The sequence below is a fragment of the Scyliorhinus canicula genome, chromosome 12, assembly GCF_902713615.1.
Source record: "Scyliorhinus canicula chromosome 12, sScyCan1.1, whole genome shotgun sequence".
Taxonomy (NCBI): Eukaryota; Metazoa; Chordata; class Chondrichthyes; order Carcharhiniformes; family Scyliorhinidae; genus Scyliorhinus; species Scyliorhinus canicula.
This window is the reverse complement of record NC_052157.1, coordinates 13,555,852-13,572,905: the sequence shown is the minus strand read 5'-3', so window position 1 is coordinate 13,572,905 and position 17,054 is coordinate 13,555,852. Positions and strand designations below refer to the sequence as shown.

At 47.7% G+C, this 17,054-nt stretch overlaps 1 protein-coding gene across 2 annotated transcripts in view; it reads right to left on the bottom strand.

Annotated features, from left to right (window-relative positions):
* Positions 1–9,148: 9,148 nt before the first annotated feature.
* The window catches only part of slco3a1 (solute carrier organic anion transporter family, member 3A1), a 268,172-nt gene continuing 260,266 nt past the window's right edge, over positions 9,149–17,054 (bottom strand). The window contains exon 10 of one of the 2 annotated variants that reach the window (XM_038813327.1): positions 9,149–11,022. In XM_038813327.1, coding sequence (XP_038669255.1) covers positions 10,637–11,022 — 386 coding nt within the window. In that variant the 3' untranslated portion in view covers positions 9,149–10,636. The remainder of the gene's footprint in view (positions 11,023–17,054) is intronic. The other variant, XM_038813328.1, reaches the window with a different exon arrangement.

The following is a 17,054-nucleotide window of genomic DNA, read 5'->3' as shown; positions in this document are numbered from 1 at the left end:
GTGTGATCTGGCAGGAATGGACACTGTATCCAATGTGTGATCTGGCCAGAATGGACACTGTATCCAATGTGTGATCTGGCTGGAATGGACACTGTATCCAATGTGTGATCTGGCAGGAATGAACACTGTATCCATTGTGTGTTCTGTCCGGAATGGACATTGTATCCAATGAGTAATCTGGCCTGAATGGACACTGTATCCAATGTGTGATCTGACCGGAATGGACACTGTATCCAATGTGTGATCTGGCAGGAAAGGACACTGTATCCATTGTGTGTTCTGTCCGGAATGGACACTGTATCCAATGTGTGATCTGGCTGGAATGGACACTGTATCCAATGTGTGATCTGGCTGGAACGGACACTGTATCCAATGTGTGATCTGGCTGGAATAGACACTGTATCCAATGTGTGATCTGGCAGGAATGGACACTGTATCCATTGTGTGTTCTGTCCGGAATGGACATTGTATCCAATGAGTAATCTGGCCTGAATGGACACTGTATCCAATGTGTGATCTGACCGGAATGGACACTGTATCCAATGTGTGATCTGGCAGGAAAGGACACTGTATCCATTGTGTGTTCTGTCCGGAATGGACACTGTATCCAATGCGTGATCTGGCCAAAATGGACACTGTATCCAATGTGTGATCTGGCTGGAACGGACACTGTGTCCAATGAGTAATCTGGCCGGAATGGACACTGTATCCAATGTGTGATCTGGCTGGAATGGACACTGTATCCAATGTGTGATCTGGCTGGAACGGACACTGTGTCCAATGAGTAATCTGGCCGGAATGGACACTGTATCCAATGTGTGATCTGGCAGGAATGGACACTGTATCCAATGTGTGATCTGGCAGGAATGGACACTGTATCCAACGTGTGATCTGGCTGGAATGGACACTGTGTCCAATGAGTGATCTGGCAGGAATGGACACTGTATCCAATGTGTGATCTGTCTGGAATGGACACTGTATCCAATGTGTGATCTGGCAGGAATGGACACTGTATCCAATGTGTGATCTGGCTGGAATGGACACTGTATCCAATGTGTGATCAGGCTGGAATGGACACTGTATCCAATGAGGAATCTGGCCGAAATGGGCACTGTATCCAATGATTAATCTGGCCGGAATGGGCACTGTATTCAACGTGTGATCTGTCCGGAATGGACACTGTATCCAATGTGTGATCTAGCCAGAATGGACATTGTATCCAATGTGTGATCTGGCCAGAATGGACACTGTATCCAATGTGTGATCTGGCCAGAATGGACATTGTATCCAATGTGTGATCTGGCCAGAATGGACACTGTCTCCAATGTGTGATCTGGCTGGAACGGACACTGTGTCCAATGAGTAATCTGGCAGGAATGGACACTGTATCCATTGTGTGTTCTGTCCAGAATGGACACTGTATCCAATGTGTGATCTGGCTGGAATGGACACTGTATCCAATGTGTGATCTGGCTGGAATGGACACTGTATCCAATGTGTGATCTGGCTGGAATGGACACTGTATCCAATGAGTAATCTGGCCGAAATGGGCACTGTATCCAATGTGTGATCTGGCCAGAATGGACATTGTATCCAATGTGTGATCTGGCCAGAATGGACACTGTATCCAATGTGTGATCTGGCTAGAATGGACACTGTATCCAATGTGTGTTCTAGCCAGAATGGACACTATATCCAATGTGTGATTTGACCAGAATAGACACTGCATCCAATGTGTGATCTGTCTGGAATGGACACTGTATCCAATGTGTTATCTGACCAGAATGACACAATATCCAATGTGTGATTTGAGCAGAATAGATACTGTGTCCAATGTGTGATCTGACCAGAATGGCACTATATCCAATGTGTAACTTGACCAGAATAGATACTGTATCCAATGTGTGATCTGGCTGGAATGGGCACTGTATCCAATGTGTGATCTGGCCGGAATGGACACTGTATCCAATGTATGATCTGACTGGAATGGATACTGTATCCAATATGCAGTCTGACCAGAATAGACACTGTATCCAATGTGTGATCTGGCCAGAATGCACACTGTTTCCAATATGTGATCTGGCTGGAATGGACACTGTATCCAATGTGTGATCTGGCCGGAATGGACACTGTATCCAATGTGTGATCTGGCTGGATCCAATGTGTGATCTGACCAGAATGGATACTGTATTCAATGTGTGATCTGGCTGGAATGGACACTGTATCCAATGTGTGATCTGGCTGGAATGGATACTGTACACAAAGTGTGGTCTGACCAGAATGGACACTATCCAATGTGTGATCTGGCCAGAATAGACACTGTATCCAATGTGTGATCTGGCCAGAATGGACACTGTATCCAATGTGTGATCGCGCCAGAATGGACACTGTATTCAATGTGTGATCTGGCCAGAATGGACACTGTACCCAATGTGTGATCTGGCCGGAATGGATACTGTATCCAATGTGTGATCGGGCTGGAATGGACACTGTATCCAATGTGTGATCTGACCAGAATGGACACTGTACCCAATGTGTGATCTGGCCTGAATGGACACTGTACCCAATGTGTGATCTGGCCGGAATGGATACTGTATCCAATGTGTGATCTGGCAGGAATGGACACTGTGTCCAATGTGTGATCTGACCAGAATAGATACTGTATCCAATGTGTGTTCTGACCAGAATGGATACTGTACCCAAAGTGTGGTCTGACCTAGATTTCGCAAGAAAATATAATTAGAGTATCCCTTATTGGTCTACTGAGACAGACCCGCTAACCAGTCCTCTTTTTAAAAATTGAACTTGATCAACTTGAAGTCCTTGACTTTGAAACAATTGGTGCTCTTTAAGTAATGAGTTCTGACAACAACCACGGTAGAAATGGGTTACTCCACAGGATGTCCCAACGATACGTGTGGTATACCAGACATACCAAGGGTGTTAAAATCCGTGACTGGGTATGACCCTACTCAGTTTCTCGGGGTTAAGTGTCGTGGTGATCCAATCTGAGCTTGACCCTAATCAGGTGGAATTTCACAGCAGCCCGAATCCCTTCTCCGACATTCCCTTTGTGCTATTCCACTCAGCATGGAGAGGTGTTTTATACAAGTTATTCCTGAACATTCACCACTCCCATAGCATTCTGATGTGCTGTCTAGGGGAGGCCGGGGTCTCATGGTGGAGGGCTTTTGACGCAGGTGTCCTTCCTTGTTTCATGGGCATAGTGTTGCAAGGAGCAGTCTTGTGATGTAGGGTTTTAAGCAAATTTACCAAGCCTCAGTCACCCTGTAACTCCTACTGCCTCAATGAGTTCACGTTCCATGTCTCTCTGGATTGAAACACTTCCCTCCCTTCCTATTTGAAGGCATGTCATTAAGAGTCAGCCACATTGCTGTGGGCCTAGAGTTACGTGTAAGCCAGACTAGGTAAAAATGGCTGATTTCCTCCACTAAACGACATGAGTGAACCAGATGGGTGACTATGATAATCAATGGTAGTTACATGGTCACCATTAGCAGCATGGCAGCACAGTGGTTAGCACAGTTGCTTCACAGTTACGGGGTCCTAGGTTCGATTCCCGGCTTGGGTCACTGTCTGTGCAGAGTCTGCACGTTCTCCCCGTGTCTGCGTGGGTTTCCTCCGGGTGCTCCGGCTTCCTCCCACAGTCCTAAAATGTGCAGGTTAGGTGGATTGGCCATGATAAATTGCCCCTTAGTGTCCAAAAAGATTAGCTGGGGTTACTGGGTTACGGTGGAGGCGCGGGCTTAAGTGGGGTGCTCTTTCTGTGAGCTGGTGCAGACTTGTTGGACGAATGGCCTCCTTCTGCACTGTAAATTGTATGATTAATGAAACTAGCTTTATGTTCCAGATTTACTTATTGAATAGAAATACCACCAGTAGCTGTGATAGGATTTGAACCCATGCACCCATGGCATCAGCCTGGGTGCCTATAATGCAACTCCAGTGACAGTCCCACAACACCACCATCTGGCTGCACCTCCCTTATTCCTGATCGTTGACCACTTGGTGCAGAAGGGAGGCGGTAAGCTCACTTGGCCAAGGTGACCATCCACAGGTCCAAGCAACGGGTGGTCAATGGGATCATTTGGCCTGTTTGTCCACCTCTCTCATGTGTGTTTATCTGCACCCAGATATGCCTGGAAGGAGCACAGAGCATTGACTGGTATGCTTGAGATATTCGCTGTGCAGTGGGCCCCACAGGGATTGTGCACACTGGTAAAATATTAAGATTAAATTTGATACATTCCCTTTGTTTTCATTCCTGATTTGGATTTTACTGTTTGAGCCCCTTTAAAAAGGGGGCAATTTATTGATTTATGTTTTCATTGGTGATACTTAATTAACCAACAGCAGAGGAGAACCGAGTCACTAATTGGATCATGAAACCAGATTAGCATTCACACAACTAATCCTGAAGCTGAATAACAAATCAATGAATTTTGATTCAACTCCCAATAAAAACAACGGCAGCACTAAAGTTCTATTCTCAAGGGATGGAGATGGAAGTAGCAAAGTTGTTTCGCGAGCCTTGATTAGAGCACACTTTGAATACTGTGTAACACGGCTGCTTTCCATATTATATAAAGGATCTCAGGGTACTGGCGAAGGTGCAAGGATGAGACCAGAACTGAGGAGTTGTACCTTATTGGGAAAGATTGTACCCTACTGTGGGTGGCACAATAGCACAGTGGTTAGCACTGTTGCTTCTCAGCGCCAGGGTACCAAGTTTGATTCCCGGCTTGGGTCACTGTCTGTGCAGAGTCTGCGTCTTCTCCCCGTGTCTGCGTGGGTTCCCTCCGGGCACCCCGGTTTCCTCCCACAAAAGACGTACTGTTAGGTGACTTGGATATTCTGAATTCTCCCTCAGTGTACCCAAACAGGCGCCGGAATGTTGCGACTCGGGGATTTTCACAGTAACTTCATTGCTGTGTTAATGTAAGCCTGCTTGTGACAATAATAATGATTGTTGTTGTTATTATCATAAGACTGAACATGTTAGTTCATTTCTCTATTAATGATGGCTGAGGGGGGGGCAGCCAGATTCTTGGGGTTATGAAAAAGTTTGCAGGGTTGATGTTGAAAAACATATCTTCACCTGGGTGTCTAAAACAAGGAATCATAGATATAAAATAGTCACTAAAAAGCCAAGAAGAGAATTTGGAAGAAATGTCTTTATCCAGGGAATGGTGAGTTTGGGAGTGGCTTGCTGATGCATGGTGCAGTTGAGGGGAATAGATACACTTAAGGGGAAATTAAGTAAATGACAAGGGAGCAATGAATGGAAGTATATGTTGATAAAATAAAATGAAGGCGGAGAGGAAGACTGTGGAGCATAAATACAGCAAATTGACCAAATGGCCCATTTCTATGAAATTTGATATAATTCTACAAACATGCGTAACGTCCAAACAATGGGATTCTGATGAAGTAACCAGAGCTGACTACTGATCAAACTAAATGGGTGTTTAAATGTAATCCTAAAGCTGTTCAGTTGAATAATCTTTCAAAGGGTTAATTAATAGCAGGTAATTATCAGAAGGATACAATTTAATCTTTGGATACATCTTTGACATTGAAAGAGCATGACCATGAGTCAAGAAACATTATCCAGATCCCAGTATATTTGATATTTTATAACTTTTTGTCTTTGTTCATTATAGATCACTGTTCAGTCCAGGCTGGACAGTGTTTTGTACGAAAGCAAAATTTAAAAGTCTTCCCTGAAATAGCTTGGAGTTTTAAAAGGCAAACAAAAATATTTTGCCTTGCACCTAGCTTCAAATTGAAGCTAAACTATTGGGCTGTAATTTTCTCTCCACTGGGTCCTCTTGCTCTTTGGGAACTGTGTCAACACTAGTTTCAATCAGATTCAGAACGATCAGTAATAATTTTACTTGGATGGGTAGTAGAGAGAATCGAGGGGCAAAATGCAACACAGGATGACAACCTTTGAGCAGCAAATGACTAAGGGTTGATGCGGTCCAGTTATTAAGGAATTTTAAAAGCCACGTCAAAGCTGAAATAGAAAATAAATAATGGATACAATTGTAAATTATAAAGAAATATGAGCTAAACATAACTTATAATGGCTTCATAAGAAATGTAATTAAAAGAATATTTTGTGCTAGTTCCCATACTTGGTTTAACTCTCACCCCGGTAAGCATATATAGAACATAGAACAGTACACCACAGAACAGGCCCTTCGGCCCTCGATGTTGCGCTGAGCCATGATCACCCTACTCAAACCCACGTATCCACCCTATACCCGTAACCCAACAACCCCCCCCCCCCAAACCTTACATTTTAGGACACTACGGGCAATTTTGCATGGCCAATCCACCTAACCCGCACATCTTTGGACTGTGGGGGGAAACCGGAGCACCCGGAGGAAACCCACGCACACACAGGGAGGACGTGCAGACTCCACACAGACAGTGACCCAGCCGGGAATCGAACCTGGGACCCTGGAGCTGTGAAGCATTTATGCTAACCACCATGCTACCATGCTGCCCTATAGTGTATCCCAGTTCCATAGGTTACTCTCTACTGCAGTATTTATGGCGTAATACTTTGTGGAAGGTGTTACCCTTTGGACACAATATTAAACTGATGTGTCCCTCCGTCTAGACAAATTAATCTTCCATTGGCACTATGTGAATAGGAAAGATTGTGTGTCTGCCCTGGCCTCCCTCCACAAATCTGAAATTGATTGATTGATTATTCATCTCATATTTGTTTGGGGATTCTGCAAGCGGAGAATTTTGCTTTGTAGACAAACACAGCAGCCAGTTTATGAAAAGTAATTCACTGGGTAATTTTTGAGATGCTTGCATGACTCAATACCCGAGTTGATACACAATGCAACAGCTTCTTGGGTGGTCGTGAAGATGGTTGGAACTCAAAAGCACTATTGGGGGATCGTGGAGACATCTTCTGTTGTCACTAGTGAATGATGCACTTCTGTATGAGTTTGCCCATTAATGGTGAGGACTGTGATTCACTAGTAATTATGTTGAGTGTCTAAACCCAATTTTAGATTGGGTGCTTGTAGATGCTATAAAGCGACTGATCCAATTTCAACTTGGGTCTTCCAGGTTTGTGGAGAGGTGGTACAGTACTGGTCCCAATAGGAATTCCACCCAAATATATTGGGTAGGGACTGGAATCAAGTTGCAGCTGACGGGCCAATAATGAGAGGGCAGAGAAGGGTAAAACATTGCAGGGGAGTTGGGAAAGAGGCAGGGGAGTGGAACTAACTGGATTGCTCTTGAAAAGAGTTGCCACAGTTGGGCCAAATGGCCTTTTGCAGTGCTGTATAATTCCCTGGTACTCCCTGTGATTCGAAGTGATGATTCCCTGCCCTGGACATTTATCAGTGAGCAGAATAGAGGCCTTTAAGAATGCCGGATCTTGGAGATGTTAGAATATTAAAAAGAGGTTTGCAGTGAGAGTTGAATCAGTTGGCAGCACCATCTTGTTTACAATTCAAGGACACCATTCTACTAGTGGACTTCTCCAGATTCCAGAGGTAATCAATTACACTAGATCTGCTTTGGCACTTAAATTAGTATCTGTGACAGAAAGGGCTGATGCAAAAATGGAATTGGCAAATTGTAGGGGTTAAAGGACAAGGACAAACCTGTCTCCATTCTTTGGGAGACAGCCAAAGCTTACTCGAGAGAGTATATTATAGCATATGTCTCATAATGGGTGAAAAAAACATGATAGATTACATCCAGAGTTTGAGACTGAAATAGGTGAGCTCTGACACAATGCAAATCCTGGACTGCTTATTACAGTGTGATGGGGAAGCAACAGGTGGGGGATGAAGGCCGCGAAGGAGAGAAAATTGAATGGAAAACCATGATTGCCCTCACAACCCACCTCATAGTGAATGTACAAAGAGTTCCAGGTGCCTAATAGAGAGCAAGGAAAGGGGAAATAAATAAATCTTATGACAGGGCCTTAGTTTAATGTGTCGTCTGAAACCTTCGATTGGACGGCTTCCGGTAATGGCGCATCAGCCTAGATTTGGTGCTCAAGTCTCTGGAGTGAGACCTGAACCAACAAACGTCTGACTCTTGAGACGAGAGTGTTCCCCAACTGAGTCACGGCCAACCATGAACAAGCGCACAATGGGCGACTCTGAAATCCTGCGCTCTCAACAGAAAACATGGGCTGATGCCAATTCTTCAAGCTGTATTCCTGGCAGGCCCACGGAATCAGGTCCACAAGCAGCTTAAATGGAAGTTTTTGTGACAATTCAGAAGAATATCTTTCTCCAGATAAATTTACGTTAGCGGCTATACTCTTTCAAGCGTGAGGCGGTACTTATGGAAGGGATTAAATCGGCAGTGCCTGAACAATGTCTGAAAATGATACAAGATTACTTTTCTTTACATGCAGTGTTATATACACATGCCTACATTTTATGAAAGATGTCACACACATGGTCACAAATCAAATATTGAACGCGCCTGTTTCTACAAGATTCCAAAATGTACCTCACTCGTCTTGCTGGTTTCTGGTGGTAGGTTTTCCTGAAGACGCTACTATGGAATTCTCTGTCTGGTGTGCGCTGATCCACGGGAGCAAGGCTCAACCCCAAGTCTGTGCTGAGCTGGTTCACTCCCAACAATGGAAGCAGCCAGGGGGAGCCCTGATGGATCTGAACAATCGGAGATAGTTTCTCTCCACGCCATGCACCAATAGAGCTACAGGCTAATGCTGAATGGGCATTGTGATCCAGGTCAAACAATGGGACACTGACCAGTGCTCCTTGTTTCAAAGCTGTATAATTGTTTTAGCTACGAGTGCACTTGGGATGTTCCCAAGTCTTGGGATGCTCCCAAGTCTTGGTTGCTGCCAAAATTGCACTGCTCCCTGTAATGGAAGGGAGAAAGTGTGCAGCAGAAACTCCATATTGAACAAACCAAGTCTCTACCTGTGTGGATTTCTCAGTAAACTGGCCGTTGATTTTTCATGGGCAGAGGGAGCCAGGCTGAGATAAAAAATTCAAAATTGGAAAGGATTTTCTAAAGGGAGAAATTATTTCCATTGGCAGGAGGGTTGGTAACCAAAGGAGACAGAGTTAAGAAAACGAGCAAAGAAATCCAGGGAGGAAATGTGGAGACTTTTTAATGCTGTGAATTCTTACATTCTGGAATGCGCTGTATTAAAGGGTGTGGGGAAGTAGTTCCAATGTTAACATTCAAAAGAAAATTGGGTAGCTACCGTGAAAAAATAAGCTGCCAGGCGGTGGGTCAAGGGCAGGGGAGTGAGAATAATTTGATATCTCTTTCAAAAAGCTAACCCACGTATGATTCACACACGGGTGACCCAAAATAAAGCTTGAATATATTGCTGAGTTTCACTAAGCCAGTAGGGAGCTTTGTGAATTGCTATTTAAAACTCATATTTTTTTTAAATTTAGAGGACCCAATTCATTTTTCCAATTAAGGGTCAATTTAGCGTGGCCAATTCACCTACCCTGCACATCTTTGGGTTGTGGGGGTGAAACCCACGCAAACACAGGGAGAATGGGCAAACTCCACATGGACAGTGACCCAGAGCTGGGATTGAACCTGGGACCTCGGCGCCGTGAGGCTACAGGGCTAATCCACTGTGCCACCTATTTAAAACTTATATATAACCTTCAAGTAACACACAACTTCTGAAACATTCATATTTTTGAGGCTGTAGATATTCCTTCAGGGAAACACCTTCATGTCAAGGTGGACTTCTTTTGTAGCCAAGGACAGGAGTAAAACATTTTCTGACTGACACCAGAGAGGCAAATTACTTCTTCTGTCTACGGCTGAGTGTAGGGAAGTTCACACATTTATTTACAAGAGAACAAAGTGTTCAGAGTCTTTGTTAGAATCTCATTTCTCAGAAGTCCTTTGCTCTTTATTTTGGTAAGGGTCTTTTCATTGAACTTTGCGGCGTGCATCATTCACCCTCGAGTTCACGTGTGGCCTGGTTCTCTTCTTTAGCGTGGCTCTCTGTCGATCTGATATTCAGGCGCCTTCTGAAGGGCTTCCATTCCAGCTTTCAGATGTTTGATGAGTTCTCCCCACTTCTTCTCCTGTTCTCTAGGTAAAGAAGACAAAGGGAAGGTTTTTGGCAGCTGGCGTTATCCCAGTTGCCACACCCCCAATTGAAAAGGGGCCCTCTTAAGGTAGAACTGTTGGGTTTAGAGATTACTGTAGGAGGAGGGCCTGGCCTCCAATTGGCAACTGCCCACAGTCGCACGATTGAAACCAGGAGGTCATTGTGTTGGCTAATGGCAAGACCAGAGCCATGCCCTCTCACTCTGTGACGTAGAAACCTCAGCATGCCAAACAGTGACTCGAGCAAAGCGCCAGTTGTGGTTATGGCCCTTGACAATACATTAGTGGGCGACACTGATTAATCCCCCCCCCCCACACACACACATCAAGTTTTCAATAGTCATTCTGCCGTCATCATGAGTTCCTGCCCTTGGCCTCTGGAACCAAAAACGCTGAAGAAAATTTTGTAAAGTTTAAGAATGCACCATCTGGACAACGTTACGCTGTTTCTTTTCCTCCATCCCCCAAAAATGTACAGCATAAATTTTATAAGTTTTTTTTATAGGACAGACTCCATATTTTCACACCACTCGTGGTCCTCAAGATTGTAGATAAATTTGGTCTTTTGTGAATGAGGTTGGCTAGAGTCCCTCCCCGCAGTGTCCAACGTTAAGGTTGAGGCAAAAAGGTCGCTCGCAGTCAGCGGCTGGAGATTTCTCTCATCGTCTCTAATATACTTGCTGCCGTTTCTCCTCAAGCAGTGCCAAGTGGTCGTGTACAGGATGAATGCAAATGTCTTCAGTGTGATGGCGATGCTGATGTAGAGGTACCGGTAAACCACGTTATCGTACAGCATACACGCCCCCAGCTCCCCACAGATAGTGGTCCAGAACAAGCAGGTTGAATCGATCCCAGCACCAAATATGAGAGGAGGAGGAATGAAACCTGTCAGAGGGAAGAAAATTGAAAAGAGTTACGGATGAAAAAAAAAAATGACCAGTAGGTAAATGATTATCAAATCAAAGGATTGACATTTTGTGCATAATTTATTTCCCGCCCACCCTCCTGAAGCTGCTGACTCAGGCTGTATTGGTGCCAAATTGTTAGTGGAATTCTGCATGATATCTTGCCCGGTTGACAAGGGGCAGCCCAGTGACTTGCAGTGACTCTATCATCACTTTAACTTCAGATGAACATATCGGGCGCGATTCTCCGACCCCCACGCCGGGTGGGAGAATCGCGGGTGTGCTGGGCAAATCACGCCACGCCGCCCTGGCACCCCCATGCGATTCTCCCACCCCCCCCCCCCCCCCCCCCCCCCCCCCCCCAAATGGCATGTCGCGTTTTGCGACAGGCCGCTCGGAAAATCGCCACTCGCCGTTTCTAACGGCGACCGGCGATTCTCCAGCCCGGATGGGCCGAGCGGCCTGCGGAACCTGACCGGTTCACGCCGGCGCCAACCACACCTGGTCGCTGCCGGCGTGAACATCGCGCGACCGCTGCATGTGGGGCCTGTGGGGGGCGGAGGGAGGATCGAGCACCAGGGGCGTGCTCAGGAGGTGTCTGGCCCACGATCGGTGCCCACCGATCGTCGGACAGGCGTCTCTAAAAGACGCACTCTTTTCTCTCCGCCGCCCCGCAAGATCAAGCCGCCATGTCTTGTGGGGAAGCGGAGGGGAAGACGGCGACCGCGCATGCGCGGGTTGGAGCCGGCCAACCTGCGCATGCGCGGGTGACGTCACTTAGGCGCCGCTGGCCACGTCATTCCGGCTGCGCCGCTTTGACGCAAGCGTCGAGGCCCGGCGCGCGAAATTGTCGCGCCGCCGCCCCTAGCCCCCCGGGTTGGGGGGGGGGAGGATAGCGGGCGAGGAGAGGCCTCCGACGCCGGAGAGAAACACTCTGGGTTTCACTCCGACGTCGGCTGTTTGTCTCCCCTTGGGAGAACTTCGCCCATCGTGTGTCACACCAGGCACCTTGCTCATTTCCTTACCAAATCCACGTATTGTTCAACTGAACTGGACAGGAAACTGGTGGAATGAAATTGGGAGTTAACTTTGTGGGCTAGTCACAGGCGCAGAGCTGCACCCCATCACAGGTGCAACATACTGTAGCAGTCCAAAGTGTGGTGCTCGAGGATAATGTCCATCACAGCACCTTGGATGTAGAAAGTTGGCACATTCGTTAACGTGATCCCAATCTTATATAATCCCTACAGAGCACAAGGGGGCCATTCGGCCCATCACGTCTGCACCAACCCTCTGAAAGAGCACCCTACCTAGGCCCAATCCACCACCCGATCCCCATTACCCGTAACCCCATCTAACCTTTGGTATACTAAGGGGCAATTTAGGGTGGCCAATCCACCTAACCTGCGCATCTTTGGACTGTTGGAGGAAACCAGAGGACCCGAAGGAAACCCACGCAGACATGAGGAGAACGTGCAAACTCCACCCAGTCACCCGAGGGGGGATTCAAACCCGGGTCCCTGACGGCATGAGGCAGCAGTGCTAACCACTGTGCTACTGTGCTGCCCAGCTTCAAAGGAAGGGCGGCATGGTAGCACAGTGATTAGCACTGTTGCTTCACGGCACCAGGGTCCCAGGTTTGATTCCCGGCTTGGGTCACTGTCTGTGTGGAGTTTGCACATTCTCCCCGTGTCTGTGTGGGTTTCTTCCGGGTGCTCCGGTTTCCTCCCACAAGCACTGAAAGACATGCTGTTAGGTGAATTGGACATTCTGAATTCTCCCTCTGTGTACCCAAACAGGCACTGGAGTGTGGCGCCTAGGGGCTTTTCATAGTAACGTCATTGCAGTGTTAATATAAACCTACTTGTGACAATAAAGATTATTATTGTTATTAAAGGTGTCAGCCAGGAAATCGGTGACCATTTAGCTCAATGTTGATAATGGGGTAGTCACTTGAATCATTACAAATGCAATTGAGGATCATGGGTTTAAACTGAGTGGGGACTGCGTGAGAAGGATGATGTGCCTGGGAAATCTGATGATATTTATTTGGGAATGTGACCATATTTGTGGATGGGGGTATGACTGATGCATCATACATTTTGACTTTTGGAAGCATTTGGCAAGTGACTCCACAAAGTACGTAACTAAGGTGATGCGCTTGGAATTGAGCTGTCAATTGGATAGAAGCATTGAGAAGTCACGAATAAGAATCGTTGGAGCCACAACCAATGATTAATAGAATTCCACGCAGTTCAATTTTGAAAGTTCTAGGGCGAAATTTTCCGACCCCCCCCCCCCCGATGGGCCGAAGTCCCGCCGCTGGGAGGCCTCTCCTGCCGCCGTGGTGTGAACCACCTCTGGTGGTGGCGGGATCGGCGGCGCGAGCAGGCCCCCGGGGTCCTGGGGGGGGGCACCGGGCGATCGGGCGGTGCCCCCACTGTGGCCAGGCCCGCAATCGGGGCCCACCGATCGGCGGGCGGGCCAGTGCCGTGGGGCACTCTTTTTCCCCCCCCCCATGGCGCACCGGTGCATGCACGAACCGGCGAAGGCCTTTCGGCCAGCCCTGGCGCCGGGCGGTGGGCGTCAAAGGCTGTTGTTGCCGGTTTTGGCGCCAGTCGGCGTGGTGCCAACCGCTCCGGCGCGGGCCTAGCCCCTCAATGTGAGGCTTGGCCCCTAAAGGTGCGGAGAATTCCGCACCTTTGGGGAGGCCCGACGCCGGAATGGTTGGCGCCACTCCGCTACACTGGGACCCCCCGCCCCGCCGGGTAGGGGACAATCCCGCCCCTGATTTTCATATTTTCCTAATGGCCTTCACAAATGTACGAGAATCAGAGCTGTTGAGGACAGTGAGCTGTATTGAGCAGAAAAAGCAGTCATTCAAAAAGGAATCACATCTCGACAGATGACTGGCACATGATATTCATGTAAATGCATGATAATTCAGCAAGATGCTAAACCCAGAGAATCTAAGCCCTTAATCAAGGCTACAATCATGCAGATGAGATTGGAGGAAGACTGGGTGTACTAGTTGAGAGCTTATTGATTATGGCCCCATGATAAACAGCAGTGGTTGTCAGCATGTGTTTCATATACAGTGGGATTACTGTGAGGGGAATTGATTACAAAAGTAAGGAGGTTATACTTCAGTTGTACAGGGAATTGGTGAGACTACATCTGACATATTGTGTATAGTATTGGTCTCCTTATCTAAGGGAATATGTAAATGTGTTAGAATCAGTTCAGGGAAGGTTTACTAAACTAATACCAGGAATGGGAGAGGTTAGCTTATGACAAGTGGTTGGGGAGGTTAGGTTTGAAACTACTGGGGCGGGATTCTGCCGTAATTGGCGGGGCGGGCAACTCCGGCGAGAAGGAGTGGCGTGAACCACTCCGGCGTCGGGCTGCCCCAAAGGTGTGGAATCCTCCGCACCTTCAGGGGCTAGGCCGGCGCCGGAGTGATTTGCACCCTGCCGGCCGGCGTGGAAGGGGCTTGGCGCCACGTCAACCAGCGCCGAAAGGCTTCCGCCAGCCGGCACAAGTTGGCGCATGCGTGGGAGTGCCAGCGTGTGCTGGTGTCATCCCAGCGCATGCGCGGGGGGGAGAGGGGGTCATCTCTGCGTTGGCCATGGTGGAGGAATAGCAGCCGCCGTGGAGGAATAGAGTGCCCCCACGGCGCAGGCCCGCTCGTGGATCGGTGGGCCCCGATCGTGGGCCAGGGCACTGTGGGGGTAACTCCCAGGGCCAGATCCCCCGTGGCCCCCCCGAGGATCCCGGAAGCCGCCCGTGCCGCCAGGTCCTGCCGGTAAAGACCTACTCTAATTTATGTCGGTGGGACCGGCAAATAAACGGGCGACCACTCGGCCCATCGAGGGCCGGAGAATGGCTGGGTTGGCCGCTGTTAGCGGCCGCCGACTGGCGCGGCGCGATCCCCACCCCCGCCAAATCTCCGCCGCCGGAGAATTCGGCAGCCAGCCGGGGGGGGGGGTGGATTCACGCCCCCCCCCCCCCCCCCCCCCCCCCCCCCCCCCCCGCCCCGGCGATTCTCCGACCCGGCGGGGGGTCGGAGAATCCTGCTCCTGGTGTTTAGAGTGTTTAAAGTTTTAAGTTTTAGAATACTCATGGACAAGGATAAGAGTAGTCCGAAAGGAAGAGTACTAAATTGGGGAAAGGCAGAGTATAACAAAATTCGGCAGGAGCTCGGGAATGTGGATTGGGAGCAGCTGTTTAAGGGTAAATCCACATTTGAAATGTGGGAGTCTTTTAAGGAAAGGTTGATTAGAATGCAGGACAGACATGTTCCTGTGAAAATGAAAGATAGAAATGGCAAGATTAGGGAACCATGGATGACGGGTGAAATTGTGAGACTAGCTAAAATGAAAAAGGAAGCATACATAGGATCGAGGCAACTCAAATCTGATGAAGCTTTGGAGGAATATCGGGAAAGTAGGACGAATCTCAAACGCGCAATAAAGAGGGCTAAAAGGGGTCATGAAATATCTTTGGCTAACAGGGTTAAGGAAAATCCCAAAGCCTTTTATTCGTATGTAAGGAGCAAGAGGGTAACTAGAGAAAGGATTGGCCCACTCAAAGACAAAAGAGGGAATTTATGCGTGGACTCAGAGGAAATGGGTGAGATTCTTAATGAGTACTTTGCATCGGTATTCACAAAGGAGAGGGACAAGATGGATGTTGAGGCTAGGGATGGATGTTTAAATACTCTAGGTCAAGTTGTCATACGGAAGGGGGAAGTTTTGGGTATTCTAAAAGACATTAAGGTGGGCAAGTCCCCAGGACCGGATGGGATCTATCCCAGGTTACTGAGGGAAGCGAGGGTCGAAATAGCTGGGGCTTTAACAGATATCTTTGCAGCATCCTTGAGCACGGGTGAGGTCCCGGCGGACTGGAGAATTGCTAATGTTGTCCCTTTGTTTAAGAAGGGTAGCAGGGATAATCCAGGGAATTATAGACCTGTGAGCTTGACGTCAGTGGTAGGCAAACTGTTGGAGAAGATACTGAGGGATAGGATCTATTCACATCTGGAAGAAAATAGACTTATCAGTGATAGGCAGCATGGTTTTGTGCAGGGAAGGTCATGTCTTACAAACCTAATAGAATTCTTTGAGGAAGTGACAAAGTTAATTGATGAGGGAAGGGCTGTAGATGTCATATACATGGACTTTAGTAAGGCGTATGATAAGGTTTCCCATGGCAGGTTGATGGAAAAAGTGAAGTCGTATGGGTTTCAGAGTGTACTAGCTAGATGGATAAAGAACTGGCTGGGCAACAGGAGACAGAGAGTAGTGGTGGAAGGGAGTGTCTCAAAATGGAGAAAGGTGACTAGTGGTGTTCCACAGGGATCCGTGCTCGGACCACTGTTGTTTGTGATCTACATAAATGACCTGGAGGAAGGTATAGGTGGTCTGATTAGCAAGTTTGCAGATGATACTAAGATTGGTGGAGTTGCAGACAGCGAGGAGGACTGTCAGAGAATACAACAAAATATAGATAGATTGGAGAGTTGGGCAGAGAAATGGCAGATGGAGTTCAATCCAGGCAAATGCGAGGTGATGCATTTTGGAAGGTCAAATTCAAGAGCGGACTATATGGTCAATGGAAGGGTCTTGGGGAAAATTGATGTACAGAGAGATCTGGGAGTTCAGGTCCATTGTACCCTGAAGGTGGCAACGCAGGTGGATAGAGTGGTCAAGAAGGCATACAGCATGCTTGCCTTCATCGGAAGGGGTATTGAGTACAAGAGTTGGCAGGTCATGTTACAGTTGTATAGGACTTTGGTTCGGCCACATTTGGAATACTGCGTGCAGTTCTGGTCGCCACATTACCAGAGGATGTGGATGCTTTGGAGAGGGTGCAGAGGAGGTTCACCAGGATGTTGCCTGGTATGGAGGGTGCTAGCTATGAAGAAAGGTTGAGTAGATTAGGATTGTTTTCGTTGGAAAGACGGAGGTTGAGGGGGGACCTGATTGAGGCCTACAAAATTATGAGAGGTAT